Genomic DNA, 22,499 nt, shown 5'->3' on the forward strand with positions numbered 1-22,499 from the left:
AAATAATGAACCACAAAATGTATTTGAAATGCTCTAATGTGAATAAGAGTGTATACAATTGTCAAAAGCAGTATTGAACATCTAATGTGACATATAATTTAATATCGGACGCCTGAATTTGGATAAGCATGGAGTTCACGGCCCAATTAAACTTATACACCAATGCACAGTCAGTCAGGATGGGCACCAGTTGGGGGTCACGGCGGTAGACGTTTTAGACATCGTGCGGCTCTCCGCAGACGAATCAGCCTGTGACATCGAAGTACCGCGAGAGCGTTACCATTGCTGTGCTTTTATTAACCAAAGAAATTATGACTGTATATATTCGAATAGCTTCTCTATCACGTCCGTTATAAAGATATTTTGTGACAACTGATCTAATACGAGCCTTAACTTGATAGTTACTCCGCTTTCGAATCGCTCTCGCGGTATTTTGATGTCAAACGCCGATCGGTCTGCGCAGCGCCGCGGGAAGTCGCTCTATGACGTATGATGACGTTTCCGTCAGCCTCGTTCTGACAGACAGGTGAACAGGACGGCGACGCCATGTTGAGGGAAAACGGAAGTGAATTATTCCGCTGTTAAAACATGTTTTGAATTTTTGTCAAAGAGGCGCCTGAAGGAGAGTTCTAAACTTCAAAAGTGAAAAGTTACCCGGAACGCGTTTGAGCCGAGTCTGTGTTTTGTTTACGCGCCATACAGGATTCGTCCTCTTTGTGGGATTCTTTTAGTGCAACTTTACAGTGACAGCGTCAAATCACTTCACGGTGTGATTGTTAGTTAAAGATTGGGACCTGGATAATATGCCCCTGGCACAGTTCGCGGACCCCTGGCAGAGGTTGCCTGTGGGTCATCTGGAAAACGAGGTAAGTTTAATGTTGTGTTTACTACAAGCGCTGAGATCACGTTTAATCCGGTACTTTGTTCCACAGTGGAATGTCAATGCAAAGCCTTATTTAGGGACAAATGCATTCATATTACAACAGTAGCAATACTGGTCTCACATCAAAGTTTGCGTTTCTGTTCGCTTTATTTCAAATCATGGTGCTGAAATAACGTTACAAAATACAAGTTCAAAAGGCGAACACAAATCCGCATGAACATGCAAGAAAATGCGGAATGGGGTGTGCATTTCTTTTCGGTAGATATAACGTTAACCGTCTCAGATAGGACCAAATTGTGTTTGGTAAAACTCGGGTATGTAAGCAATCTCAAAAAGTCCAAGTCGAGGTAGCAGGGCTTGACCAGACAAGTTTAATAGGATTGTGTGTTCATGTGTGTGCGTGTCATACTAGTTTAAATCGTCCTCATTTAAAATGGACAGGTCTCAATCTTTTTGAAGTTTTAGAACCTCACAGAGATTGACAGGATGTGTCCCAGATCCTACCTAGCTGCTGTGTAGTATTCTTGGGCGTCACAGTCGTGCTCGGAATATCTGTGATGTTTCAAATATGGGATATATGATACCTTAAAATGAGACGTGAGAGGCTCACAGAGTATTGAGACACATCCCAGATGTAAATTTGGAGTTTAATAAATTAATCGTAATAGTCTTTCTGTATTCTGAATTGAAAGATTATTCTGGATGTTTCCTGTATAATGGAACAAATTACACTTGCACAATTTTGCCCCTCCAGGGTACAACTTTAACCTCTTACACAATATGTGCAAGAAGACAGTGCATGCACTGAGTATATATATGTAACACAAAATTGCCAAATATAGGGCCTGCTGGTATTAAAAAGGTTTTAACTTCACCCCCACTATGAATGATTAGTATGCAAAAGGGCCTTTTACAGTAGGTACTGAAAGGTATTTTTAAAGGGGCCATGGCATGAAAATCTGACTTTTTCCACGTTTAAGTGCTATGATTGAGTCCCCAGTGCTTCTATCAATCTAGAAAATGTGAAAAAGATCAACCCAGTAACTTAGTTTTGGTAAACCATTCTCTACGAGCACACGAAAAATAGGTCGTTGAAATTTGTCTCTCCTTATGATGTCTCCTTAGGAGCTCTTGTGATAATAATACCACCCCATAATCTGCACTATCCAACCACAGCACTGCCATTTAGTGCAGGGAAAAGCACAATTGAGTTTTAATTGCAACAATTCACCATCATTTTGATCAGTGTTGGAATGTCATCAGCTCATTTGCATTTTAAAGGACACACCCAAAACGGCACATTTTTGCACACACCTACAAAGTGGCAATTTTAACATGCTATAATAAATTATTTATGTGGTATTTGAGCTAAATCTTCACATATGTGCTCTGGGGACACCAAAGATTTATTTACATCTTAAAAAAGTCTTGTGACATGGCCCCTTTAATACATGAAAAAATTGCTAAATGTTAGTAAATAGTCCCGTCTTAAGTCTCATGGCCCCCAGACCTCATGTACTGTTTCCCTTATAAACATCCGTTTGAGCCAGACTAATCCCGTGGTTTGAAAATAGCCATCCTACGCTGGATGCTTTTAGTCCCCTGTTTGTGTGTGTACCTATTAATAATAACAGAGTAAGTGGCGACATAAATGACAATCTTCAACTCGATGTTAAACATTTCCTTCTTATGTCAACACAGGTGGTCTGAGGATTTGATGGCATGTTAACATTACACCAAGTTATAGTTATTTTCCTCTTACGTAGCTATTATAAATAGTTAGAATGCTAGGGATTCTTCTTTTCGTACTTGTTGTAACTATAGGAAGAGTTTGGTTCCAAAACGCAATAAATCCATTTTGACAAATTTTGGTAAAAACGTGTTTTCTATTCCAAGAAAGTGACAAGATGAAAACCACTATTTTCTGTAACAAACTTTCACATAGCATCTTTAGGTTGTAAAAACATAAAAAAATTAAAATCCATAACTTGATTTTCAAAGATTTATTATAAAAACAAATTCTTTTTTCCACAAAATACAATAAATCCATGACAGTTTTTTTTCAAAATGCTAGAAATCTATTCAATTAAATGTGCATTCATCTTTGTCATTTTATATTCATTTAGTTGAACAGTTGTACACACTGATAAAAAAATAAACATTAATGGCATTAATCAAAACACTTACTTTGGCATATTGTCATTGCTGCGGTTATACTTGACGCGATCAGCTGTAAAATGTTTTGGTACTGCTCGATTTTCGTTGACTTTGAGTAAAATAATGTAAAGTTTTTCAATGTGTTAGCATGAGAAGCTTGATGCTGTCGGGAGAACAAGCACCGGTCTCCCGAGTGCCTCCCGCGTAAATTATTAGATGTTGATGGCTTACGTTTCTTTCCCATCACAGAAAACCACCACAGGTTTATCAATGCAATTAAAGTATTATTTTGTTTTCTTTGTTGATCACGAAGTACAAAGTAGATGAGGAAAACTATGACTCCGTGTACTCAGTGCGCCGCCATTGTTTGTTTACAGTGAGTGGAATGGTGCGCTGTAATTTCTGGAACTGATTTATTGCGTTCTGTATAAAAGGAGGAGTGGTGTTTATCGCATTTTGGGAAAAAAGGGAGAAAAGATGACAGAATAACATGGCGGATATTGGATTTTGCGTAAAATTAAGAATTTACTTTTAACTACTGACCTGATATAATACTGATTTTGGCAGTAACTAATTTTTTTCAAAAATGGCGTTTATCGCGTTTTGGAACCAAACTCTTCATATAATGCACTTTATTTGTGTGATCATAATCTTGTAGTGTACTAATAGTAAAGTTACATCAAAAAGCTGTGTGTTGCTTTAAAATAACATAACTTTTTTTCATGTGTTTTTTAGGATGAGTCCATGATAGAAGACGATGCTCCCGTTCAAGTAAGCTTAAGACATACATTTACGAACAAACGCATGTCAACGTACTTACTACTATGTATGTGTGTTTAATGTGCATGTGTTTGGGTGTGGATCTGTATTTGAAATCCAGTTTTACTGGCATGTTATGTATGTCTATTATTCTGATTCATTTGTTATAGTTTAACTTAACGTAAGTCATTTGTAGAGACTTTTCTTTTGCAGCTCAAGAAGATTTTGATCCATTGTAATTCTCTGTCTGTGAATACAAAGATGTGTTTCCTATTTGAGGTAGAAGGCATCACATTTCCTGTCTCAGAGGAGACCCTGGTTTTATTGATTTCCTACTGGATGAGCGACATGGCAAGCAGCCAGTGAGAGAAGTGGATGATCAGCATTCTCTCAAAGCTGAGCCTCACTTTCCACCAAGCCAGCAGAAACCTTTTAGAAAGCCTTTAAAGGTCATATGATGGAGCTGTAGGAGTGTGACCCAAAGCAAAGGGTTCCTTCATTTTACATACATGCAGCCATTTAGTCCTGTGATATGTTGGAGGAAGGGTAGCTGAGAGGCGAAGTTCTCCATGCGGTGTGTGTGTGTGTAACACCCACGCTTATTTCCTGTTCCTGTCGTCGGGTGTCCCTCAGTTATTATCTTCGGTTACACTTCAGTTAATCTGGCCCCTCTGTTTCATCTCAATTTCAGTTCATCAATTCAGTCCACCAGTTCAAACTTGTGTGTTATTTTGGTCTTGCTTTTATAAGTGATATTTGTTATCGTATTCTGTTTTTTTCTCAGTTTATTTTACTTAGTTCACACGTTAGACGTGTGAGTCATATTATAGGCAAAGGAACTTTATCATGTTTTTAATATCTGATATTTTTGAAAACATCCATACAATGTTGCAAATATTACAAAATCTACGAGCCAGCAGATATTGCAATATCATCAGTGATATTACGTGCATTAGGTGGGCTTATATTGTTGGGTTCTAGCTAGTTTCAGAATCCCTGTTCGGGAGGCTTCTGAAATGAAACCACGCGTTGTGTCACAGGAAGTGACAGCTTTGTACTATGTCTGTTTTAGGTTGGCCACAAATTTTTGATTGTTGGTTAACCCCTTAAAGTTTTGAAGGAGTTACACCGCACTCACGATCACCAAGGTGCCAGACAAACAAAACTGAAAATCTCAAAAAATAAATAAACTGTCTGCACACTTGAATCCGTAAAGGAAAATCCTTAAGGGTTCAAGTGTGCAAACAATTTATTTATTTTTTGAGATAACCCCTTAAAGTTACAATGTACCTTGGGCGAAACACTTCATTATTTGATTCTTCATGACATACAAAAAGCTAAACATATCACATATCTTTGGAAAGTTGAGATATTAAGATACAATCAAAAACAGCAGGTGCAAATAGTGTTTCTTTTAGGCATTTTTTTTTTTTTTTTTTGGGGAACGCTGAGATTACTCATTCAACCATTTGTCATAACCAAATTTTTTATTCTTACTGACGGTTGTGTTTTTGTGTATTTTGCGTTCTCAAGTTTTCACTCTTAACACGAATATCAAAGTAGGTTCTAAATCAGACTGCGTGTGTGTGCTTGTTCGTCTGTTTTGGAAAGCACACATTGTCTGTGATTTGATGAACACAGACGAACTGCTAGAGTAAACGGATCAGGATTGAAGTATGTATTATTAATGAAGTATAGAGGATCAGATTTTTTAAAGTGTCTGTTTTCTGCTTGTAAATGTTGCACAGATGCAGTAGAACGTAACATTTCTGCATGCTGTTTCACAGCGATTGCTTGCCACAGTTGCCAAATTGTTCTTATATGCAAGCACAAACGCACACTTATTTTCTCAAACTCTTTTCTTCACTCTCACTTTTTCCTCTCCGGTAGAATAGATGGTGAAGGTTCACATCTGTGATCTTTTTTCACCGACAGTAGAGTTTCAGACACTATCCCACCATTTAAAGTCACAATAATATTGAAATTAAAAACTAGGGGTGGGCGATATGACCAAAATCTTATCACAATATCATTTTAGGTCATGGTAACTATATATATATATATATATAGTTATATATATATATATATATATAATTTTAATAATTCTTACAAAAAATCGGCCGATAATTATTGCGAATGTAATAAAGAACTCCAATATCCAACAACTACCTGGACAACAAAAATAGCAATCAACAGATTTGTTCAAAAATTCATCAATCCATCAACAAATAAATAGACAAAGTTACAAAAAAAAAATTTTAGCCAAGAAAAAGTGAGATTATAAAAACAATGTAGAAATGAAACATCAATCCACCAATAAATAGTTCAAATTAATATACCAATTTACAAAAACAACATAAAACACTTAATAAGTTCATCATTTTAAATTGCATTAACAAATTCTTAATTAAAAATGGAATTTCAAAATGTATTTCAAAAAGCGATTTAAAAAGAGAAATAAATAACTGGATTTAAAAATTGAACTACAAATACAGGTTTAAATTAGGCATTTAAAAGGGCATTTCCGTTCAACATTTCTGTTTTCATTTTCCCGATGGTTCTCCTTATTATTTTCGCTATTCGATTTGCTTTTCGTTTTAGCCTCTCTTATTTAGCTTTTCCGTGACTCTTTATAATAGTGGTTTTCATTTGTCACTTTCTTGGTATAGAAAACACGCTTTAACGGAAATTCGTCAAAATGGATTTATTGCGTTTTGGAACCAAACTCTTCAAATATTCGCATGCTCAAAGTCTAGTGCAGGGTTTCTCAAATCCTACCCTGGTGGGCCGGTGCCCGGCAAAGTTAAAGGAACACGCCCAGTTTTTGGGAATAGAGACAGAGTGCAGTTATGCAAATTTGAAAAGCAATCCAACCGTCTCCATTGACTTTGTGTTGCGGGAGGCCGCCTCCTTGTCATTTCTGGCTTATAACAAAAAACTGAATAATGCCTAAAAGCTGCTGTGTGACAATATGTACAGCTAACAAGCCAAAGAACCCAGAAATAAGTTTTTATAAGCTGTCGAGCCGTAAAACCCAGTCTTTAAGGAGAATAAAGTGGATTGCAGACTGCGTTTCCCCCTAGTGGACGCAGTTCTGCTAGTGGAAGTGCTGTGGGGGGTTGCCTGTGTCCATTTTTGTGTCTTTGAACGCTCGTTTTTTGGGGTCGACAGCTTATAAAAACGTATTTACAGATTAAACTTAAAAACAGAATAATACCTTAAAGCTGGTGTTTGACAAGGTGTACATCTAACAAGCCAAAAAAACAAATACGTTTTTATAAGCTGTCAACTTTAAAAAACAAGCGTTTAAAGACACAGAAATGGAAACAGGCAACTTTTCATAGTACTACTATTAGTAAAACTGCGTCCACTAGTAGCCGGCGATCCACTTTGTTCTCCTTGAAGGCTGGGTTTTACGGCTCGACAGCTTATAAAAACTTATTTCTGGGTTCTTTGGCTTGTTAGCTGGACATATTGTCACACAGCAGCTTTTAGGCATTATTCAGTTTTTTGTTATAAGCCAGAAATGACAAGGAGGCGGCCTCTCGCAATACAAAGTCAATGGAGACTGTTGGATTGCTTTCCCCCCGGTGGGCGTGGTTTTCAGGTTATGACGCGCTGCGCTCTCTCTATTTAGCTTATTCACTGTATCCCCCAGAGTTAGATAAGTCCATACATACCTTTCTCATCTCTGTGCGTGCTGTAACTCTGGTTGACGCAGCCCCCGCTAGCTTAGCACAAAGCCTGGAAGTGAATGGCTTCAGCTAGCATACTGCTCCAAATAAGTGACAAAATAACGCGAACATTTTCCTATTTATATGTTGTGATTTGTGTAGTCACATCGTGTACAAATAACAAGTTCATATGAGACACAGCTATCTTTTAACAGTATACATACTGGGAACTATATTCTCAGAAGGCGAAGCACTGCTACTTGGGCTACTTTTAGACTTTTCATGACGGGATGTTGAGACCAGCAGCTGACTCTGTTTATGAAAAGGTTGCTGAAAACTTAGCCTGGCTCCACCCTCCTACTTGCTTCCGTTTAATTTTCATTTTGCTTCAGTACAACGTCTGGGACTGCTGTGTAGAGTTTCGTTTTCTCTGGCAAAAATCTGCAGGTCCAATCAGTGAACAGAGGGGGGTGGCTAAGAACGATGACGTTGAGGTCGTGCGTCAGTTCGGTCTGTTGTTGCAAAACTGCAGAATATACCGAAGTTAAAGCCGGAGCAAAAACAATGTTTGCTAAGTTTGGTTGGTGTAATCATTCGGACTTGTTGTTTCGGGCCGGTTTCGGCTTATGATATACGTCACGACCACACGTTAGCGATTGGTTATGGCAGATCCTGAGTGACTCTGGGCAGATCCAATAGTTTTAAACTTCAACAGAGGACCTTAACAGAAGTAATGCTTTGCAATGGAGTGTGGCCAGACTCTCTGTACAAATGAAATTAATGTACGAGAGTCTGTTTGGACCAGGCTACTGAAAACTCAGGTTATCCACTAATCTAGCAACCACAACAGTGGAGCACAATACTATTACTCATACAACTTTATTGCTTTCCAGTGCACTTGGTTGCTCTAGTCTATCTCTCCCTCAATGTTCTGTCAGGTTCCTCTTGTGGAAAGTTGGTCAGTTATTCCGGTTTAACCCCTTCACTGCTCTCTCTTTCTCTCTTAATTTTAATTCTCTCTCTTTCTCTCTCTGTATTTTTATCTCTGTGTATCTTTTCGTGTGTGGTGTTTATTTTCTCATTCCTTCCACAGGCTTTGGCCCACTGATCCTCTGCAGAAACCCCAGCCATCCAGGCCACCGCCTTCCTCCTGTGTGTGTGTGTGTGTGTGTGTGTGTGTGTGTGTGTGTGCGCGCGCGCATTTGCATGGCACTCTGTTTTAGCCTGTGCACTTAAGGTTGTAGTAGTGTGTAACATTTTGTGGGCATGGGTTTTTATTTGATGTGTTGGAGTGATGGTGATGTGTTAATTTTTGATTTCATTGTTTTTTATAGTAGTTATACTGTAGCCTTAAAATCAATGCTATCTCACGAGAATTCTTAAATATTTTATGAGTTGGCTAATTCGTATTAATTCATACGACCACGTTTGTAAGTTTTTGTACGAATTGCCTTGACCCCTGTGACGTTGGGGTTAGGGCTGCCACAATTACAAAGTTTGGCTGACGGTTAATTGTTTAATAAATTGTGACGATCATGACGATTAATTGCCAGTTTATTGCTTTGACATTTCATTCTCATACATTTTTTGTAGGGATGCACCGATAGGATTTTTTTGGACCGATACCGATTTAAACAGACAACTTCTGGCCGATACCGATATTAAACACTTGTATACAATACTATACAGTTTGTCTATTAGCTAGTTCTGCATCAAATTATTTTTACTGAACATGGATTTGAACTGACCAACATAATAAGAGAGGCACAAATTAAGCTAAAACAAATATAATAAGACAGCATGACAACCTTCAAATGTGGTTTTTGCTATTCAGCATTTATTTTATTAACAACATTAACTCATTTTTTACATATAATGGATTTCTTTATGCAGTTAATTAATAAACAATCGGTATCGCCCCTTCTCGTGCTTTTGTCGATATGCCAATGGTTTCAAATTCATCAAAAATCGGCCGATAAATATCTGCGGCCAATATATCGGTGCATCACTAATTTTTTGTTAATAATTTTCACGGATTGTTGTGGTTATTCTTATTATTCTTATTATTTAAATTAAATCTTTTGCAAGGTTTATCTGTCAGTAAATATTTATACACATAACACATTTTTTAAAGTAATCTGATACTGTCTTGTTTATACAGGCGCTGCAGCTCCCCTTGTGTTTTTTAGAGAGATGTGCAATCATTGCGGTGATCTGAAATCATCGCGATGAGGTCAAACAAGTGCGATGAGATGAATATTTAATTATTGTGACAGACATAGTTGGGGTTAGGTGAGGGGTTTGGTTTTGTTGTTGTTGTTTTCATGAGAATCGTATGCTTTTGCACAGTTAACTTCGTGTGGATTCATACGAATTAGCCAACTCATGGAATATGTACGAATTCTCGTGAGATCAGGCTGGTTAATATAGGCATTATCACTTAGAAAGAAAGTGTTAACAAATTTATACTAAATGTAGTTTTAGATGTATTATTTTAAAAAAAAAAGTAAAAAACTTGATATAGCTGTACATATATTTTTATTACCATGACAGTTGCCACAGATGCTGCTGGCATGGTGTTTAAAACAAACAATCAAAAGTTACAACGCTGTTGTGACCATGTCTCTAAAAGCATCAAAAAGCAGAATTGATCATTTGTGTGTGTGTGTTCTTGTTTGTTGTATGACATGATTTGTAATTAACGGATGTATCATATCTAATATCTCTCTGCCATAGGATGAGGGCTCGGTCAAGGAAATCAACATCACTCATGTTGTCAAGGAGGGCTCTGAAAAAGCAGACGCACGACAGTTTGAGCTCCGCAAGGTGCTGGGCCAGGGCTCTTTCGGCAAGGTCAGATTGATTGTTCAGATATCTGTGACGTGATTGAAAATGTTTTGTTTTATTTTTGATATATCCATTTCAGATGTTTGTTGTACTGTCTAATGACATTGTGTTGTTTTTTTAGGTTTTTCTTGTCAAGAAGATAATGGGGCCAGATGCAGGACAGCTGTATGCTATGAAAGTGTTGAAGAAAGCCACTTTGAAAGGTGCGCTTTTGTCTGTCTTGACATCTCATTAATCGAAAAGCAAAAGTTTATTAATTTTAAGAATATTTGAAGAGCTTGGTTCCAAAACGCAATAAATCCATTTCGACTAATTTTGGTAAAAACGTGTTTTTTATACCAAGAAAGTGACAAGATGAAAACCACTATTTTCTGTTACAAACTTTCACATAGCATCTTTAGGTTTTAAAAATCAAATCCATAATTTGATTTTCTAAGATTTATTATAAAAACTGATTATTTATTCCACAAAATGCAATAAATCCATGAGATCCAAGTTTTTTTTCCCAAAATGTTATAAATCTATTGAATCGATATACACTAGTCAACATTCAAAGTGAATCAAAACCATTCAAAAAAGTTTACATAAAACCAATCCCTAATACCATTCTTGTCTTAGGACAACTTTGATAAACTTTATTGATCCACTTCATATGTTGACTAGTATATAAATGTGCATTTATTCTTGCCATGTTATATGGAAAGTTTTTCATAAGATCCCCTGGGGTCAGTGTTTTAGCATGAGAGAAGCTTGATGCTGTCGGGAGAACAAGCAACAGCCAACATTTTCCGTGTCCCGAATCGTAAATTATTAGATTTTGATGGCTTACGCTTCTTTCCCGTCACAGAAAAACACCACAGGTTTATCAATGCCATCAAAGTATTATTTTGTCTTTGTTTGTTTGTTGATCATGAAGTACAAAGTAGATGAGGAAAACTAGGATTCCGTGTGTATTCAGTGCGCCGCCATTGTTGTTTACAGTGCGTGGAATGGTGCGCTGTGATTGGTTAAGCTGATTTATTGCATGCTGCAGAGGAGGAGGACTGGTGTTTATCGCGTTTTGGGGAAAAAAGGGAGGAAAGATGGATTTTGCGTAAAATAAAGAATTTATTTTTTAATACTGACCTGATTCAATACTGATTTTGGCAGTAACTTAAAAAAAAGGTGTTTATTGCGTTTTGGAACTCTTCATATTTAGATGCATACAAAATATTTGAGATGATGTTTGCTGATATTAAAGTATAGGTCAAGTCAGCTGGTCAAGGTTTGTTTATCCCCTGCAAAAGTCATGGCATTTTCTTATTATAATCTTTATGTTAATGATTAATTTAATAGTATTTTAATTAGCATTTCGTTTTCATTTTCACAGTTGTGTAACATTTCTTTGTAAGCTTTTTGTTACCTTCTGTCCTTAAAAAAGCTTTTTTACACGTATACACACTGGAAAAGGTTTTGGAAATAATTATGATGTGTGTTTGTGTTTGGATGTGTGGTTTCAGTACGAGATCGAGTGCGTACAAAGATGGAGCGAGACATCCTAGTTGAGGTCAACCACCCTTTCATTGTTAAACTGCACTATGGTGAGTCATTAACATGCTTATAACAGAGAGGAAAACTGCTGTTAGTTCATGTTAGTGTGTTTGCACGTGTACAATTTTTGCACACATGTACTTAATTTTACTTGATGTGGCCATACTGTGAATGGTTTGTAATTGGCAAAATATGTAAAAAAAAATTAAAGTCACTTTTTAAAGAACTGAAATACAAGAACTTAAATACTTTTAAGTTTTTGTTTGTTTTTATCTACATTGTGTTGTAATATCTTTAACTCAGGGAAATTTAAGAATGTTGTAATGTTTATTAAATGTAACATTTTTTGGATTTGGCAGCCTTTCAGACAGAAGGTAAACTTTACCTTATTTTGGACTTTCTCAGAGGAGGAGATCTCTTTACTCGCCTGTCAAAAGAGGTACATTGTTTGATACCTACTATAAAGATCATTTAAAGGGATAGTTCACCAAAAACTCACCATCAAGTTGTTACAAACTTGTATACATTTCTTTGTTCAGCTGAACACAAATAAAGATATTTGTAATCAAGCAGGAAACAAAAGCACCATTGAGTTCCAAAGTAGGGAAGAAGAATACATTTCATTTAAAACGAAATAAAAACATTCTTTTGTTGTGTCGTCATGTAGGTTATGTTTACAGAGGAGGATGTGAAGTTCTATCTTGCTGAGTTGGCTTTGGCTTTGGATCATTTGCATGGATTGGGAATCATATACAGAGATCTCAAACCAGAAAATATGTTTCTCAAGTTAAATGTGCAACTCAAAGTGCAAAAGCAAACGGTGGAGTTAGAGATTAACATCCCATATCTCGCAGCAGTCCAACAAATACATAACTTATGTTATATATTTAACCTTTGATGCATAACAACAGTTAAACAACAGTTTTAAGTACAGTCGCAGTTTGATCAAGCCAGTAAAGTGCATTATTTTTTATGGGTGAACCAAATTTGCATTTCTTACAGTATTCTTTTGGATGATGAGGGACACATTAAACTCACAGGTATGTTTTATTACTAAAATTAATAAACTTTTATTGCAATTGATATTGAATCAACTTAAGAATATGTATTAGATTTGTTTTGAGTCAGTTGACCTGTGTTTGTGTTTTACTTAGATTTTGGGTTGAGTAAAGAGTCTATTGACCATGAAAACAAGGCATACTCCTTCTGTGGTACAGTGGAGTATATGGCACCAGAGGTTGTCAACCGCAGAGGTCACACCCACAGTGCTGATTGGTGGTCTTACGGTGTACTAATGGTGAGGGGGCGTGGTTGTGGAAAGCAAATCTTGAAATTTGGGATTGTTTTGTAAAGTTTAAGTGTGCAATTTTTTACATTTTAACATAGCTTAAAGCTGCAATCCAAAACTTTTATGTCTATCAACAGAGTTTTATGTCTAACATTTGCAGAGTTGTATGTGGGTTGTGTTTGGTTGTGTTTTCTTTTCTTTATGAACATGAACAAAAATGAATGACTTTGAATGAAGTCACATTTCCCACAAAATCTGAATGTATTGTAATGCTTAATGTATAAGTCATTACTATAATGGCGCTTTTTCATTGCATAGTACCCCACAGTTTGGGTTTGGTCAGCTTACTTTAGGGGGCTTTTCCACTAAGCACAGTACATAGTACCCAATAAAGCAATAAACCCAAGAAGCAGTGGGTTACCAGTGCATTTTATAACAGCTAAGGGCTGTTGTTAGGCACGACGCTTAGCTGTTATAAAATGTACTGGTAACCCCACTGCTTCGAGGGGTTTATTGCGTTTATAAAATGGTTAGTTCATATGCATAACGTTAGCGGGATTTTATCAAATAAAACACAAATAAGTTGTAATTATATTAGTACAAATATTACTCTTCCGCCAAACAAAGTAGTTCCTCAGAATCAAGTGTGACTGAAACAGAGCGCAGTTCCAAACCAACAGAGATGCAGCAAAGACACAATGAAAATATGATTTAAGACTGTGGTGTTTATTTTATAAATCACCATTTATCTAATTTATACATTAACATTTATATTGTGCATCCTGAACTCTTTCCCCGTCAGCGTTTTTTTTTTAAGTTGCCACCCAGATTTAGTTTAATGCCTTGCAGAAAAATTTTCTTCTTTAAATAAACATAAAATATCAAATGAAAAAACAGACCATCCGCTTTCAAACAAAAACAAAAACAGTTTCATCCTACCTTCATTTGTTCTCTTATCACCTCTCGAATTTTTAGCTAAAAGCGAAGATAATTCCATTTTTGTGAAGAACTTTTGTAAGATATCAGATTCAGAGCCTGATGAAAACACGCTGTTTTCAGTGTTGAGTGAATGCGTCAGTGTTTAAATTGGGTAAGATCGCCACCCAGTGGATAATAGCGGACGTATGAACTTGAATTATAAACTCCTCAGACAACGTTTTCTCTCTATCGACGAGATGACTCAACAATATTTGACATTTATCTGGATATCGCCATTAATTGTGCAATTGTAGACAAATTAAAAATATGATTAAAGATAGTGGTGTTTATTTTCATAAATCAGTACACAGCAACAGTGGCGCAGTGATACTTATGTAATGTGGTCTGAACCGTGAGATTACTGGTGTATTTTATCACGGCTTAGAATGTGTTTCAACCAATCAGAATGAAGAACCAGAACTGCCCGTTTTATAATACACTTTTAGTACCACCTTGATTGGGGTTTCAAGCGAGCTGAGCTGATACTAAAACGTGATATGAAAACACTGTAGGTTTGTCTGAGAGAATCGTCACTACCAGCGTCAATGCTAAACGCAAGATTAGCTTTACCTTCGTGCTTCTGCTGTCTTGAGCAAACCATTTGTCCTCTGTGCTTTGTTGTAAGTTCCCAAACTCCTTTTAGTGGTGAAAAACATCCACAGGCTAAGAATCAGGAACACCATACCAGTGTTTTCCTTGCAGTTTTTGACAGCACATCCTTGTCGACTGACGCTTGTTTGTACAGAAACTGTCATGCAACACCGAGGTAGTGAGAAACGTGATGTGCAAACATCTATTTGTGGTGGTCAATTTTGAATTTGTGGCGGACTGACAAATAAATTAATGTATGGGAAACACTGCATTCCAACGAGGCTCACTCCCACTTTTTGTATGATGCCACAGCATTAATATAACGACACACCTATAATCCCTCCCACTCTGAAGTGGTACTAAACTCGATGGAAAGCTAACCAAGCCAAAGTAAGGTGAGGTAAAACAACCAGACCCGTGGGGTACTATGCAATGGAAAAGCACCATAGGTGTACTCTTGTAAATTGGGCTATGTTTAACTATACCATTTTGTTAATGTAGGTATTCAACTGAATTTTGCTTGTTTATAATCAAAAAAAGTTAGACTGCATCTTTAATATGCATTTACAGCCATAAGCAAGTTTTTTGTAGGTTGATCCAAATGCTTGTCACAACAAATGTAATTGACGCAAATGTAATTTCTACCTCAGTTTGAAATGCTGACTGGCGCACTTCCATTTCAAGGGAAAGACCGCAAGGAGACCATGACAATGATTTTAAAGTGAGTTTCATTGACTTTGGATTCTGTTAATAATGACTTGGTAATAGTATTTGCACTGAGTCTGTATTTTATTCCGGCAGGGCGAAGCTCGGCATGCCTCAGTTTCTAAGCGCTGAAGCCCAGTCCCTGCTCCGCAATCTGTTCAAGCGCAATCCTGGCAACCGTTTGGGTGAGGATCCACTTTAGAGGGAAACATCAGTTGTTGTTTTTTGTCGAGGAAATTTTAAATTGTATTGGATTCCAATTGTGTTGAAATTATAATTTTAGGAGCAGGCCCTGATGGAGTAGAAGAGATCAAGAGGCATCCGTTCTATTCCACCATTGACTGGAATGTAAGTATTTTCAGCATTTTTTTGCATTAAAATATCCAAGAAACACCAGCAAAGTGTTATATATTTTGTTCACATGTGTACTTACATTATTCTGTATTCCCAAAAGTTTCCACTTTTGCTGTCATAGAAACTATGTTGTTTCCATGACAGCAAAAGCTGTGTTTGACTTCATGTGGCCCGCACAGACCAAAGTATTGCAAATTTTAAAGCAGTACTGTTGTGTCACTCGCATGATACACCAAGAGGTATGTGTACTTGTAAGGATATGTGTGCACAGTAATATTCTTCTAAACCATTTATTTATTACAATGTTTTTAAAGTTGTTTACAATCAAGCCACCAATGTAATTTGAACTTAACAATTGTAAGCTAGGTAACGTTTTAATCGCAGCGGTTAGGGTGACAATAGATCCTTTTTTCCTATGTCCTCTTTTTGGACTGTTCTGGCCGGGATGCGCCTGGCCGGGATTTTTAACATCTCCCAAAATGTCTGGGATTTGGGTTTTGCTTTCTACAGTCGCCATACATTGTGTGCATATTTGCATTGCTTTAAACTTTTTCTTTAGGTCCCGCCTTCTCGCATTGTTGGATCGATTCTTATTGACTACAGCTTCCATCATTCCACATTCCTTCACAGCATCATCAAGCAAGCTAAGGCTTTGTTGTTTAGCGATTTCTAGGGGTGAATATTACATATTGTGCCTTTCCCCGCCAGCAATTTTACGAAAAGTTGCCAGCCAGCGCCAGCATTCTCTATGATTTACACAAAAGTTTAATGCCTTCCAGAAAATATTCTTCTTTAAATATATAAGCATAAAATATTAAATAAAAAGGACAGAACCTCTGTTTTCAAAAAATATTCTCTTTATATAAATATGGGTAGGTTTCTTTAAAAATAGCAAATTTTGAGCAAAAAGCTGAGATAATTGCATTTTTGTGAAGGACTTTTGATGGAGATCAGATTCAGAGCGATTATCAAAACATACACAGAGTTCTTGTTGGCCCTGTCCCAAATGGCACACTCCGGACTTATGTTCCTCCTCAGAGTCCACGCTTTGATGACATCATAGAGTGCAGACTTTAGGGACCCTTGATGCGAGTCCACGTGGGTGCACCGGAGTTGTATTTTTGGACAGACTCCAACGTCACGCAGGAAATAGGAAGAGAAGTTGCCTGTCAGTGTGAGCTCCTCCCTTCTGTCGTCTGATTGGTCTGTTTGCTCTTTCGCAAGGGCTTCTGGGTTGGTAAAGTGCACGAAGCCTGCTGCAGTGCGGGCTTCGCCGGAGACTGAATCAAGGGGGCAAGGGGGGCGCTGATGAGCACACTTTAAAGCGTAAAAATGACAGATGGGACACCCTACGGACTCGTAGACTAAGCGTGCACTTGCAATTTAAGTTCACGAGACCGAAAGTCCACATGAAGTGGGCCATTTGGGACAGGGCCACTGTTTGACCTAAAGGGTTGCTTCTGGGTTTTATAAGTTGGGTAAGCGCCACCTGGTGGATAAAAGCGGAAATATGGATTGCAGGAAAAACTCTTCATTGGCAGGGAAGCGTTTTTTCATAATTTTCCTAATGACAGGGAAAGAGTTAAGCTTGAAACAATTATTTTCTGCTCTAGAAATTATTCAGGAGAGAAGTTCATCCTCCCTTCAAGCCAGCCATCGGGAGGCCGGACGACACCGACTACTTTGACTCGGAGTTTACTGCCAAAACCCCACGAGGTGAGCAATGCAGATGTTTTCAACAGCAGATGGACTTCTGGTTGCAACAATGAGATAAAACTCAAAATGTCATCTTTCTTTCATCCCAGACTCTCCAGGTGTCCCTCCGAGTGCTAATGCTCATCAGCTTTTCAGAGGGTTTAGTTTTGTTGCCACAGGAATGGAAGAGGAGAGCCAACCGCCCATTCATAGCAACGTCAAAATGAGCACCATACTGCAGGTATACCCCCTTAACTTGTGTACCTGCTCTCATAATTGTGGAGCAACATTCAGTACATATGGAATTAAACTCTGTGTATGTGTGTGTGTTGTACAGCATCCCCACAGGAGTACAGTTCAGTTCACAGATGTATATGATGTTAAAGAAGACATTGGTGTGGGCTCCTACTCCATCTGTAAGCGTTGTGTGCATAATAGCACAGGCATGGATTATGCAGTTAAGGTAAGCTACTAGAGAGAGAGAAATAGAGAGATTTTAGTCTAGTATTAAAAATAATAGAAATGATTCGTATTGTATTGCAGATTATCAATAAGGAGAAGAGAGATCCTACAGAGGAGGTTGAGATACTGTTGCGATATGGGCAACATCCCAACATCATCACCCTGAAGGATGTGAGTGACATTGGTAATAGTTGACTGGAATCTCTGCAGGCTGCCTCGGTTGTCAGTTCTTCTGACTCTGTTTGCTTGTTGTAGGTCTATGATGATGGGCGATCGGTGTATCTGGTCACAGAGCTGATGAAAGGTGGAGAACTATTGGATAAAATCCTCAGACAGAAGTTTTTCTCAGAGACCGAGGCCAGCGCTGTACTACACACTATTACAAAGACTGTTGAGTACCTGCACGCCCAGGGGGTAAGACCATTTATAGACATTGAAATAAAAAATCACTTTAGCCTGGCTAAATATACATACACACATGTCATGTTAGCATGCTTTAGAAAATGGACCATCGTCAGCAATGTTATTGGTACATTTCTTGTAGGTAGTACACAGAGACCTGAAGCCCAGTAATATTCTTTATGTTGACGAGTTGGGCAACCCTGAGTCCATCAGGATCTGTGATTTTGGCTTCGCTAAACAGCTCAGAGCAGAAAACGGACTGCTGATGACGCCGTGCTACACTGCTAACTTTGTTGCTCCAGAGGTACCTTGTAGATGTATTATATATAAACACAAAATACATTTTAAATGTGAATTCTGTGTTTAATTAAGTGTTGATAATGTGTATGTTATCCTCCTAGGTCTTGAAGAAGCAGGGCTATGATGAGGCATGTGATATCTGGAGTCTTGGGGTTCTTCTTTACACCATGCTTGCAGGGTAATGTCTAGACGAATCACTCCTGTAATTCACATGTGCGTATCTAAAACACAATAATTATGTCGTCATATGTCTCAAAATCCATCAATTGTATGCCATCTTCAGGTTCACCCCATTTGCTAATGGCCCACAAGATACACCAGAGGAAATTCTGGCTCGGATTGGCAGCGGGAAATTCTCATTGAGCGGTGGATACTGGAACTCTGTATCATATGAGGCAAAGGTCAAAGGCTCTTCATTTATTTAAAAAACATAATATAGATTAAATGTGTCATTTCTGTTCCACAAACATCACAAAATGGAATTGCACGAAAGTTACCTTTAATCAAATGGGTATACCCAAAAATTCTGCAATTTGTCATGCAAAATTGGTTGTTCTGGAGGGGCAACCTTCTGATCTCTCAGTTAAAGCCAATATAGAAGTGACTTAAACTGCAATTCTTTGACTGGCCGCTAGAGGCTGGCTCCAAAAGAGAGTCAATTCCCATAGACCTCCATGTTAAAATACCCAAATTTACAGTAGAAAATAATATGTTTACAGCCTGGTACAAAACGTGTTTTTGGTCTATATAGCTAAATTTTCCCTTCGTGACAACAGTGAGGGGGGTGATTTTTTTTAAACTCCTCAGTTTTATTTATATTAAGCCTTAAAGTTCTGCATAATTAAGGGCGTGGCCATTTGAGTGATGGGTGAACTGCCCCTGCTCACACTAGAGCCGAGCTAGGCGAGCGTGGTTTCAGCAACCAGCCACCTCTGCTTCACGCACGTCCCACATCTTTACCCATTTTCGGATATCCGAAATTACGTGTGGCCAAGGTGGCAGGCACCGCCTACTATTGGCTTAAAAAAGCTCTTCACAAACCTATGGGTGACGTCACAGACACTACATGCATATTTTTTACAGTCTATGGTTCCACCCCAACCTCATGCCATATACAGCTTGTCAAGATGTTACAATGTTAATACTTTTCATTAAAATTATTAAAGGCAGGGTGCATGATCTCTGAAAGCCAATGTTGACATTTGAAATCACCTAAACAAACACGCCCCTACCCCAATAGAATCTGGACCTTCTTTTGATAGACCCGCCCCACACATACGCAACCTAGGCATTGATGTCGTTTAGTAGACACGCCCCATACTGCTGATTGGCTACAAGTGTGTTTTGGTAGTCGGCCCGACTACCTTTTCCAAAGTGTTTTTCAGAAATCGTGCACTACGCCTTTAAGTGGGTAGAGGAGAAATATAATTAAAAAAAATAAATAGAAGAAGATTAAACAGTTCATTTTTTCTTTTCTTAATTGTAATATTTTATAAAGGGATAGTTCACCCAAAGTTCTCATGTTGTTACAAACCTGTAAAAATGTCTTTGTTCTGAAGGAAGATATTTTGGGGAATGTTTGTAACCAAACCAATCAGAGGGCCCCATTGACTTCCATAGTACCGTACCTTCCCGACTATGAGCCGCACCGGAGTATAAGCCGCATCATTCAAAAATGCATAATTAAGACGAAATAACATATATAAGTCACAGTAGACTATACGTCGCATTTATTTAGAAAATTATTTCACAAAATCCAAGCCGAAGAACAGACTAGAATCTGGAAAGGCAAGTTATTCAACTAAACAATGGCAGACAGAACAGCAGGCTGAATAGATGTCTTTATGTTAAAGTAATATTATCAGTTATTTAAATGATAAACCATAGCATACAGAACTTACCTGGAAGGTTGAATAGGCTAAATTAACCAAACAAGCCAACTAGTGTGAAGTTCGCAGACTTGTCATTCCACATTACTGAATCCATGAATTACATAAATACAGAAGCAGCATATAGCGGACTCTTGCGGCTGTAGATGTTGTCTCTTACCTCATAAATGTCCAAATTAATTCATACTGACTTACAAGGCGCACCTGACTATAAGACGCAGCTCCAGCCAAGTTATGAAAAAAACGCAGCTTATAGACCAAAAACTACGGTAGGTAAATAATACTATGGCCTCAAAATATGTTTGTGTTCATCAGAAAAAATTCATTTTACAGGTTTGTTACAACATGAGTGAGTCAATAATGACCGAATTTTTATTTTTGGGCGTACTACCCCTTTAAATTCCTTATCTTTTAACTCTTTGCTCACAGGACCTGGTATCAAAAATGCTTCACGTTGACCCTCATAAGAGATTGACTGCAGCTCAGGTCCTTCGTCACCCTTGGATCATCAACAAGGACAAGCTGCCCAAACTACAACTCAACCGACAGGACGACCCACGTCTAGTCAAGGTTTGCATTGTCATGATGCGAATGTAAAACTAACAGTAATATATTAGCAGCGGGGTGGAAATGTTGGCAGTGCCTGATTTTGTTTTCTCTCTTTACTACAGGAGGCAATGGCAGCCACCTATTCAGCTCTAAACAGAAAAGTATCTACCGTACTGGACCCGGTGGGTTGCTCTACACTAGCTCAGCGCCGCGGTGTCAAAAAGCTGACCTCTACCGCCCTGTGACCTTGCGGGTCCAACGCCAAACTACAGTGGGCACATAAGTGTGTGAGATGTACGATGAAGCCACCATCATCTTGAAATCCAAACCAAAAAGAAAAAAAAAACATGCATTTGTTCAACTCACAATTGCTGCATTACAGTTAGATTATTGTTATTATTATAATACAAAGCTCTAAGGAGAATGTTAAAGCTATGTATTGTTGTTTTATGAAAATGCTATGGAAATTTACTTTATACATATTATGTAAGAATATAAAAGTATTTCTGGGAGACTGGTGGAAAATAATGTAAGATGAGAGCTTGGGATACAGTTTATTTTCTATGTTGTGGTGGTGATGTCATGTTTAGAGACCGCATGAAACCAAACTGTGGCCAATGATGGTTGATCATAGCTGCATCCACTCTGTTCAAAACAGACCTCACATACTGAAAAGGCATGCTCAAATGCTTTTCTGTTTTTTTTTTTTTAGAAAGAGCTATCGGTAATGTCACTGTATGCAATTTCAGGTGGTGTCCTAATGTACTGCAGTGTTGAAACCATTTGTGTGAAATCAAAGAAATCTATGCAATTCTACATACAATTCTCAGTATATGTAAAGACACAAACCAAGTATTTCATGTTAATGTAGTGTTTTGTTAAGGCAAAAGGTCCAGAAAACCTCTTGCCATGCTGTTTGTGTCTTGAAGGGCATTTGATTAGCGAGAAAGTCAATGTAGTGACCTCATTCCTTAAATGTTCCTGTTTAACAGACCAAATACCCTTTTACATAGGAGATGCTCCTGAGAAAATTAACAGACCCTTTAAATGCTGTATCTCATATAATGGAGACGGTAGGGATGGGGCTTGACTAGATGACCGTATACTGTCAGGGCAGTAATTTTTTTTAACCAGGAATGACCAAAATACTGCTGTCTTCCTTGAAATGATTTGTAACACTCCTTTTTTGTTTGTTTTATTTCATTCTCTCCATAATATTAAAGGGAAATGTGCAGGTTGTATTAATCAAGACTGTTCAATTTTAAAATAATTTTTAGAGACTATTCAGAATGTATTATTTTTGTACCTGACGATGAACTGTTTCTATGTTTTATGTATGTTTGTATGCGAGGCCACACGTTGTGTGCGATTTAGCCACGAGGCGTGCTCGCCCTCCTGGATTGAATTATTTTAATCTGGGTGTTTCACCCCTTTTG

General features: G+C 37.8%; 1 protein-coding gene across 1 annotated transcript; it reads left to right on the forward strand.

Annotated features, from left to right (window-relative positions):
* Positions 1-508: 508 nt before the first annotated feature.
* Positions 509-22,346, forward strand: rps6ka3a (ribosomal protein S6 kinase a, polypeptide 3a). Its single transcript, XM_055198981.2, has 22 exons — positions 509-866; positions 3,776-3,811; positions 10,210-10,326; positions 10,442-10,523; positions 11,820-11,900; positions 12,210-12,289; positions 12,518-12,624; positions 12,853-12,890; positions 13,005-13,147; positions 15,358-15,428; positions 15,509-15,597; positions 15,696-15,760; positions 17,380-17,482; positions 17,572-17,702; positions 17,799-17,924; positions 18,005-18,094; positions 18,179-18,337; positions 18,468-18,629; positions 18,727-18,803; positions 18,909-19,026; positions 20,944-21,084; positions 21,186-22,346. The coding sequence occupies exons 1-22, from the start codon at positions 804-806 to the stop codon at positions 21,306-21,308; spliced, it is 2,202 nt and encodes a 733-aa protein (XP_055054956.2). The 5' UTR covers positions 509-803; the 3' UTR covers positions 21,309-22,346.
* The last annotated feature ends 153 nt before the right edge of the window (positions 22,347-22,499 follow it).

Source organism: Misgurnus anguillicaudatus, chromosome 22 (assembly GCF_027580225.2).
Source record: "Misgurnus anguillicaudatus chromosome 22, ASM2758022v2, whole genome shotgun sequence".
Taxonomy (NCBI): domain Eukaryota; kingdom Metazoa; phylum Chordata; class Actinopteri; order Cypriniformes; family Cobitidae; genus Misgurnus; species Misgurnus anguillicaudatus.

Bases quoted from the DNA above. Each gene is read 5' to 3' on its own strand.
- rps6ka3a (XM_055198981.2), top strand. From the start codon at position 804: ATGCCCCTGGCACAGTTCGCGGACCCCTGGCAGAGGTTGCCTGTGGGT. The intron at 12,625-12,852 runs TATGTTTCTCAA...CATTTCTTACAG, and splicing joins AGAGATCTCAAACCAGAAAA to TATTCTTTTGGATGATGAGG. The intron at 19,027-20,943 runs GTCAAAGGCTCT...CTTTGCTCACAG, and splicing joins CTGTATCATATGAGGCAAAG to GACCTGGTATCAAAAATGCT.